This window comes from Eurytemora carolleeae, unplaced genomic scaffold (genome assembly GCF_000591075.1).
Source record: "Eurytemora carolleeae unplaced genomic scaffold, Eaff_2.0 scaffold325, whole genome shotgun sequence".
NCBI lineage: Eukaryota > Metazoa > Arthropoda > Copepoda > Calanoida > Temoridae > Eurytemora > Eurytemora carolleeae.
In genome coordinates, this window is record NW_019396214.1 from 266,949 (window position 1) to 276,670 (window position 9,722).

General features: G+C 31.2%; 1 protein-coding gene across 1 annotated transcript in view; it reads left to right on the plus strand.

Moving 5' to 3' along the window:
- LOC111698332 (ATP-binding cassette sub-family A member 9) overlaps window positions 1–8,367 on the plus strand; it is a 57,582-nt gene extending 49,215 nt beyond the window's left edge. Inside the window, exons 53-61 of the mRNA XM_023468648.1 lie at window positions 582–706; window positions 1,860–1,918; window positions 4,472–4,575; window positions 4,994–5,108; window positions 5,766–5,877; window positions 6,532–6,587; window positions 6,928–6,982; window positions 7,253–7,710; window positions 7,942–8,367. Of these exons, the coding sequence (XP_023324416.1) occupies window positions 582–706; window positions 1,860–1,918; window positions 4,472–4,575; window positions 4,994–5,108; window positions 5,766–5,877; window positions 6,532–6,587; window positions 6,928–6,982; window positions 7,253–7,263 (637 nt within the window). The 3' untranslated portion in view covers window positions 7,264–7,710; window positions 7,942–8,367. The remainder of the gene's footprint in view (window positions 1–581; window positions 707–1,859; window positions 1,919–4,471; window positions 4,576–4,993; window positions 5,109–5,765; window positions 5,878–6,531; window positions 6,588–6,927; window positions 6,983–7,252; window positions 7,711–7,941) is intronic.
- Window positions 8,368–9,722: the final 1,355 nt, after the last annotated feature.

The window sequence follows — 9,722 nt, forward strand, 5'->3', positions numbered from 1 at the left end:
TCCCTCGGTCCTTTTTGCCAGTAAGGGGCTTACCCTGTTTTCCTCTTATAGTCTACAAAAGTCCTAATAGGCTGATATTATCCTTATTACATTTCTATTCATTCATTCTTAGGCGAAGCGCCTAAGAAACAAATTTGGTATTTTTTTTTCATTGACAAAATTTGATAAAATATGGTCCACAATCATGATTATGTTGGAGTCAAATGAGGGGGCGAAACTCGGTCCCCCCCCCCCCCNTTTTACGTTGCAAAGATAAATTGATAAGAAAACTATATATTTAAAGCAAATAGAAGCTCCTTTGCATAAAACAGGGGCTTAAATTCTTCCAACAATTTGTTAAGAATCTCCATCTGTGCCCCCATGATTAAGTATTTTTCACTCAACTCATGTACATTTGAATCCGAGCTGTACCGACCTTTATGGTCCTATGTTGTACTGCCTCGCCCGGTACACCAACTACGCTGGCAGAAATATGGCAGGGGTCAATATAGATAGTCTAGTTTGGTAAAGCTGAAGCACCCAGGTTGACTCGGTCCGACGTTAGGCTGCATCTTGTTAAAAAGCCACAATTTCATTTGCAGGTATATGGATGGGCTGAGAATAACAGAGCACAGGAAGAAGCTCTCAAAGAACTGTAGTGGGGGCACTAAACGAAAACTAAGCTACGCTATGGCTATGCTGGGAAACCCAAAAATAGTTCTATTGGGTAAGTATTAAAAACACAGTAAAGTGAGCCTGGTTAATATGTTCACCATAAATGATAACTGAAAATTGCGCAAAATTTATAAAAAAACAATCTTTTTTATATTTTTCAATTTGAGTTTCCTTAAAAAATTGTGCTTAAGCAGTTCAGTCTTTTTGTCGTTTATTAGATACAAGTAAGCAGAGAGACAAACCGACTAACAAGCAAATTATAAATTTAAATAAACAAATAGAATATCAAAATAGAACCTGAAAACTGAAGAGTTCAAACTTTAAAGTGTAAAATAATTCTAATTCTAAATTTACTTTCTATATGTATATATTTACTTTCTGAATATTTACTTTCTATATTTATTTCGAAATATTTCTTATGCTAAATTCTGCAAATACAAAACTCAATTTTGGACAAATTTCTTATTTGACAAAGAGAGACACGAGTTTACAGCTGCAGCTAGCAGAGAACTATGAATGTAGAAAAATAACTGAAAATATTTCGTACAGTAGTCTTGATAAACTTCTCAGGATAGGTCGTCATTAAAGTAAACCCTGTATTATATACCATCACTTAGAGTAATTATCTCATTAGTGCACTTGGAAAAGGTTTAATCTGTTGAAACGAGTTGAACAAATTTAATCAAGGAGGTTAGAAAGATACAGGCTAACCCACAGAGGAGAGACGACTGCACGGACTTTATGCACACTTTATTATTACATTCATGACATCCTGCAACTTGTTTTTATTCCTTATGAAATCTTTAAACTTTAACCTGTAAAAATAGAAGTCAGAACCCCAAACTCAACCTTGAAATCGTTCTACAGGGTGTCCCACGAAACATGACAGTAGCAAGACGAATTGAAGGTCGTCTTTGATCTTTGAAATAATTTTCTGCATTGAGTCGTAAACCTAATTATCAATAAAAAAATAACCATAGTCTTGGCATTTCCAATATGTGGTGTACCTTATTTTTGCTGTCAATGTCACCAGAAATATGAAGTTCAAGTCCTTCAGATTTCGATTTTTTTGTTTAATAAGATTAAGTCAATTTTTTTCAATTTTAAATGTTTTTTATAATTTACAAATGGAGGACCACTTGAAAAAAAAACATTCTACGCTCTTTAATTTGAATAATTTTATAACTTTTCCCCTCTATTTTTAGATGAGCCCAGCACTGGAATGGATCCACAATCCAAACGTTTTGTCTGGAACACAATCCAGGTAGCATTATGCATTACAGGAGCCTGGGTAAAAACTCCTAGAAGGATCTTTTGATTCAGTTTTGAGCAAAGAGAAAAGAATATATATTAGAGTGGAATTTAGAAAACCCCTCGGTATGATTTTTTTCAGTCCCTTTCAGCCTGAAAGGGAGTTCAAAGTGTACAAATCATGTAAATGTTCACAAATTATATGCAGTAGAGTACATTAATACAGTATGCTCCCTAGACTATTCATTTCAATTTCGAATTTTTTAAAGCTGTTAAATAAACTTTATAAAATGAATTAATCATTTGATTTATAGTTAAAACTGAAAATCATCGTTTGTAAAGTGAAAGGCATAGAGTCTATGTGAAATGATCATTGGTCAATTATGAAACCAGCCTATTTCATAATTTGGTTTTCTTTTAATGTCAATTTTAGATTTTCTATTAAATTATGTTTCAGGGCCCAAAAGGTTATATAGCACAAATATGTGAAGTACACTTGCAGTATGGAAACAGTACAACAAAATGGCCGTTTTACACTTTTTTCTAGTAAATTCCATTCTAATATATATTTTATTCTCTTTGGTTTTAAGTCACGTCAAAGTGAGTGCAGTGCACGTATGATTAAAATCTATGTTTTCAATCATAACTCCTCTTTTTGAAGAGCTATTGAGAAGAACAGAAATAATTTAAATTTCTAATAAATAATCAGATAAATTTATTTTACTGATACTTGTGCGTGAGATTAAATATCACGAAGTTTCTCTTCTCCTTTTGTCTAGTTTGCGGTGAAGCTATAACATCAATTTTTTGATTTTCACGTGTTATGCCCTCTTCAAGCAACATCTTTTAGCCAATTGTTATGTTCTATGTTCTGTCGAAAAATGTTTTAAACCAGCTTTATGTTAATCTATTTTCAAATATTTCTCAGTACTATATGTTTTAAATTTTTTTGTGTTGTGAATGCCAAAATATTAATTAGAAGTAAAAACAAAACATAAAAAATATTAATGGTTTACATAATTAGGTTTTAAAGAAATAAAAGTGAGGTTTTGTGACAAGTTTTTAATTTCTTTGTTAAATATAATCAAAACACAGTGATAACCAGAAAACAATGGAAAAGGAAGACGACATTGTAGTAATACGTCTTAAGTTCATTTGATGTTGTTACAAGGTAAATAATTTTTCTAGACACCTATAAAATCACTAATTTAGTGTAATGGGTCTGTTTACACTGCACATTTGCTGTTTCTCATTGAATTTCTAAAAGTTATAACTTTAGTCTAAATTTCTTCTTACCATTTCTGGTTATCACTATAAGGATTTTTATCTTACTAGTCTTTTAGAGCGCTTCGCGCCCATCTTCTATTTCAACTTTTAATTGTGGCTTTATCTGTGAGCATCTTCTCTTTGAACAGTATAAAACAAAAACAAACAAAATTTTGCGGATTTCATAATATTTTTTCGGATATTTTCAAAATTTTACAAAAATAAAACCTTTTAAATACAATTTTTTAAAATTTTGATCATTCGTAAACCTTCCCAGGGGTCACGTGAGGCACCACATAAAATTTGGGCCCGATCGGTTCAGCCGTTTTGGTAATCTTGAAAATTTGCTTTTTTTTCAATAATCTGGACTTTGTGGTTGAAAGGATAAAATATCTTCAGTTTAAAATTATTAAATATTTTATATTTCAAAATTCTTTTGAATATAGTGAAGTGACTGAATTTTGGCATCTATTGCATAACATTTGGAGCATTTGACCTTAGGCTTAAAGGGACTGTATACATAATGTTAGCTGGGACGCTTTATTCATAGAGTGGCATGCCCGATTCACAAACCTACCCTTCACAACGTTTTCATATCAAGAATGAATGAGATATCCATTTTTTTCTTTTGGTTTTCTTTAATATAATGCAGATTTCTGCTGAAGAGACAATGGAGAATATTGTCAGAATTAAACACTTTTCAGACTAGAAAAGTGGACGATAAGGTTTGATGTGTTTAGGACCCTCTTTAAATAGAAGAGCATTAGAAAACAAAACGAAGGTTCCCAAGAGAGAATGTTGAGTAATTTTGTAAAATACAAAATTTTAAAACTTGAATCAAAATCTTAAAAGCTCTGAGATTTGGAAATCTAAAGAAAAGGAAACATTTAAGGAACTACTGCTGACTTAAAACTTGTAGTTTGTGGGACTAATAACAAAACAACAGAATATGTACATATGTACAGTGATAACTAGAAATCTGTAGAATAAGAAGGCGGCTTTATAGCAATAGTTAGTGAATTCGATGTTGCTACAAACAAATAGCTTAACTTGTAAGTTATTAAATCAATTATTTAGTTAAATGGGTAGCAGTTTACGCAGCATTTGTCTCATGTTCATTGAACTATTTAAAGTCATAACTTGAGTCGAATTCTTATTCCAGAGTTTTCTGGTTATCACTGTACTACCCACGCCATGATGTTATTTAAGGCAAGTAGTAGTCATTAACACACTCCATGATTTTATTTTATGCTTTATAAAAGAATGAGCTGTCCTAAGCTAATTCTTGATGTTATTCTAGGCCAGCTTTAAAAAAGAAAGAGGAGCAGTCCTAACAACTCACTCCATGGAAGAGGCTGACGCCCTCTGTTCAAGAGTTGGAATCATGGTGAAAGGGGAACTCAGGTTAGTTGATATTACAGACCATGTTTCACTTTATTTGTATTCATCTAATTTCTTTTTCCACTTACTGCAAACATCCGTTCTGCGTTATGAAATATTAAGGATATTGCATGCATATCTTGTAATGGACACTAAATTCAAAACATTCGAAAACAAAATAATTTCTTGCTCTTCCTTCCTTGTGTTACTTTTAATTTTTAATTTTTAATTTTTAATTAGTTTTTTTTCTTGCTCATTGTTGGAATTCCAAAAATTGGACCAGCAGTAAAATCTTCCTCGGGTTGTGATCAGTTCAGGCGTTAATGTCAATCATACATAATTTCAAAAAGCAGAGACAAGCCATTTATAATTAATATATCTGACAGTTTATTGTTGGATGCTTGGAGCTTAAACATTTAGTGATTTTCCTTTAACTCTCTAGAGCCCTGGGAACTACACAGCAGTTAAAGAACAAGTATGGAGCTGGATACTTACTGGAGGTCAAATGGAGGTCGGGAGACAATCCAGATTGGGGGGCATTGGAGGACAGTTTAAAGGTAGAGTTTTTGTTAAAGTGGAGGAAAATTTTAAGGTATGATTTGTGTTCCATTGGAGGAAAATTTAAAGGTAGGATTTGTGTTTCATTGGAGGAAAATTTAAAGGTAGAATTTGTGTTTCATTGGAGGAAAATTTAAAGGTAGAATTTGTGTTATATTGGAGGAAAATTTTAAGGTATGATTTGTGTTACATTGGAGGAAAATTTAAAGGTAGGATTTGTGTTTCATTGGAGGAAAATTTAAAGGTAGGATTTGTGTTTCATTGGAGGAAAATTTAAAGGTAGAATTTGTGTTATATTGGAGGAAAATTTAAAGGTAGGATTTGTGTTTCATTGGAGGAAAATTTTAAGGTATGATTTGTGTTACATTAGAGGAAAATCTAAAGGTAGAATTTGGATTAAAAATTCGAAAGGTAGAATATGGAGTGAATTGGATGACAATTTAAGGACAGAATTTGGAATATATCAAAGAACAATTTAAAGGTAGAATTTGTGTTACATTTATAAACATTAGTAGGTTAAACAGGATAAAGAATTTAAATGACAATTTAAAAATAAAAATTCTGTTCTTCAGGAAAAAATTTTAAATTGAAATTCTTTTTGATTTCAATCATAATAAGGGGGTAAATATTTTTTTTAAATGACTATCTTTGTTTAGGAATATTTTCCCCTAATGGAGGTAAATGAAACCTTCTCTGATCGACGCAGCTACAATATTCCCCAGGAAGGGTTTTCCTCACTAGCTCAAGCTTTCTCCAGGCTAGAGACATGTAAGAATTATTGTCCTGCCGCCGCATATGTATTCCTTCTTTGGGGTAGATTAATTTTTAATTGGTTCAAGGATGATTTATGCATTCTTCAGGGGTGTTTATTTTCCTGAAAAATCATTTCCCCCCCACCTCTTTTAAAAATTATTTCCCCTCCCTCCTTCTGATGTTCTTCCAGTTTTATTTGCTGTGTTGGGGAAAATAGATTAATTTAATTGTGGGTAAAAAGTCTTCAAAAATCATAATTCTTAAAAGCTCAAGTATATTTATTGCTGAAAAGGAACTGAGTGGTTTCCACAAAGTCTGGTGTTTTAATACCTATATCTCTACAACCCAATGTGATAGACCTTAGATAATTCAAACTATGAATTCTGTCTGATCAAATATTCTAACTTTGAAATATCAAAGGTTTCTATACCATCAAGTTAAAATGTTAAAGTGGATAGAAAATTGGAGTTTGTGGCAAAAACTCAAGTCCTTTATCAGATATTAGCTCAGAGAGAGAACATTTTTTTACCTTAAACCTTTGACTTCCCCGAAGTAACTTTTATTTTATTTTATTTCCTAATCAATTGTTTTTGGTCTAGTCTGCTGAATCTGAAATGAACTTTATTTAATTTATTATTTTCTTTTTTTTGTTCAAGTTTTATTTTTCAGGTAAATCCGAATTCCGACTGGAAGACTACAGCTTTTCTCAAACTACCCTAGAACAAGTATTACAAATTTTATCTTCGATTATATTTTGAAACTTTTCAGCAAACTTTTCAAAGTTCAATCATTTATTATCAAACAATGAAAAAAAAATTTTAAAACCCGGCTAAACAACAACAAGCACAAAATATTGACAACCTCCCTTATTGAAATGAAAATACTCTAAACTGGGGACAAAGATCAAAACTGCAACATCGATCAATGTCGAAATTGATTAAAATGTAGACATAAATCAAAATGACGACATAAATCAAAATGGAGACAAAAATAACATTTGCAACACAATGTAAAAAGAAGGGCAAACTTCAAAATGGCGACAGCAAAAAAATGGCGGTTTTTTAGGTTTTTATTGAGTTTGCAAAACAGCAAGAGGCCGAGGACAAGAAGGATAAAGAGGGTAATAAGAATAAATACTTTACAGAGAAAGAAACTGATTGATCAAACTCGATATACTAATTCTTTTTTCTTTGCAATTGGTGGCGAAACCATTGTAATTTTAGACGCGCACGCGCACCTTTAGATCTAGTTAAATTTATGAATTGTTATAAAGAAAATGGTACGACATCAAGTTGCAAAGGATTAGTAAATGATAATTTGTTACGAGTTATATGTTTCTTTAAAGCAAAGTTTTCATGATAAACACATTTCATTTAAATGATGAGAGAAGGTGATGCTTAGATAAGGATGTAATACTCTCTGAACCTTGAAGAAATTCAGGATTCAGACATAATTGTCCAATTCCATTGTTCAACCATCTTAGTCGTTTTTTGTAGTATACTAATCTACTAGTATCTAATTCTTGTTTGTTAACTTAAACCTGCAATGATACTCATGAAATATGAAATTGGGATACGACATTTATGGCATCTTGTGTGTAATTAATGGTATTCATAATTTTACCTGATGCTTTAAAATTGACTTATCTGCAGTCTGCGTCGTATTTATTAATACAGTGAAGACGACTTTTTACTGTTATTTTGATATCTACGAGGCTTTTTAACAGGAGAAACACTAGCATATTTACACAAAGGAAAGTTGTCAGTTAACAGCTTCTCAAAGTTTACTTGTTTGTTGAAAAATCCTGGCTAGTGATCAAATCATTATAAATAAAAAGACGTCTTCGTTGTATTGGTACAGAGCGTCCCATATCATATTAGATTATCTCCAATCTTTAACACCAAAATAAACCCTCAATACTCGAAAAACTTATCATTTTCCACAAGAAAATTCTTATATAAGCCTTATGTTATTTTTCAAAATGATTCATTCTAATGAAATTTTCTAATTAGTCCCGAAAATCGTAATTTAGACCCGTTCTCGGTCTAATATGATGTGGGACACCCTGTATAATCCCAGCTGCCACTGTAGTAAACTGGGTTTGTGTATAGTGTAAACACTAAGGTGTCAACAGAGGAGAAATTTCAGAAAATGGACGCCATTGCACTATTTACAGTGCGAGCACTAATCTAACATACAGATAATTTTCTTCAAAATTGTCCAGAAAAACTAAATTAGTTGGAATTTTTAAAAAATTCGAAATTTTTACAGGGTTTGGTAAAAAATGCACAATTTTGACGGATTTTTGTGTTTAGATAATTTTGTTAAAAATATTTTAACTTATACTATTTCCTTAATCATAAACGAAGAAATGAGAACAATCGCTATCCTCCCATCCTTAGTTCTATTTGTGTTGAGTATTTCTGTTGTGCTTTTGTAAGAAATATTTAAACCTATAAAATGTTAATAAACTTAATTTGAGAAAAGACTTTCATAACACTATTGCCAATTACAAATAGGCCAAAATCTTGTAAGATAAAATCTTGTTGGGAAGAAAAAATTATTCTTAATTCGATTTTTTTAATTTCACGGGCAACGCCGGACATTTCAGCTAGTTTGTAATATTATTCGTAAACTATGCGAAAATAAGAATCATGAATATGTTATGTATTATGTATATCTATTGTATTGTTAACTGTGATACCATTTGATAATAATAAATATCTACATATATATACAAAATTTAAACCTCTGTTGTCTGTTCAATTTGCCTCTAATTTGGATTGAAAAACTCGGGAGAACCTCGGGAATGTAATTTGCTTGGGTTTAAGATTCTAAGAAGGAAGAAATATCTAAAATTGTAAAGCGCGGGTAAACGGCGGGAATGATTATAGAGAACCGGCATGGGCAACAATGGATTAGCAAGCAAGATATTGTAGATTTATGAGAATTATAATTTTAAACGAGTGAGCTGCTAAAATAAAATTTTTTATCTTTGAACCTACCATATTTATTTCTATTCTACTCATTCTACACTCTAAATTACGAAATATAAAAAATGGATGCCGGTTAAATAATACCAACCAAAAAAAACGCTTTATTTGACAGTTATCGAACTTTTGGTAAAGAAAAGCGATTTTTTAAATTTCTGCTATCTGTGAGAATTACGATAGTATATGAATATTTTACGGATTGTTCATTGTTATTTTTAGGAGCCATTTTGTACAGATAAATAATTTTGAAAATTTCGCGGATTTTTTAGTTTGAAAAATTTCAAATGTATTTTGATTTTCGTCCGAGCCTCATTTTCTCACTTGAACCACCTCCAAAAACTCATCTGTGCAATATACATTTTTTTTAAAGTATTGAATTCTTTGCGGTTGAAGCTCTTTATAAGGTAAATATTAAAGTTGAGAAAATACATTATTAAAAAGAATTACAAATTGTTGAAGGTTTCATATCAACCTCAAAGACTGAAGACATTTAAAACTTTTAAAAACTTAAAACTATGAACAATGGTATTCTTAACAAGTTTTTCTTCCCACATTGTGACATCTTAAAAACATACCTTTCTGCACCCCTTTCCCTCCTCTCGAGATCCAGTCATAGAATGCTAAGGTTATGTTCTTAAAAATGTACACAGACTAATTAGAAACTTTAGCCAACTTTATTTTCTCTTTTTCTACATAATACAGAGGGTAACACTGGAGTGTAGAATACAAAACTTATTTAATTTAGTTTCGGGATTCTATCAACAAAAAAGGATTTGTTTTATTTAATTTAGAAAAATTAATTTTTCCTAAATTTATATTCTAAAAACTTATTGCTATAAAATTATTTTGTATTTTGTTAGTCAGATT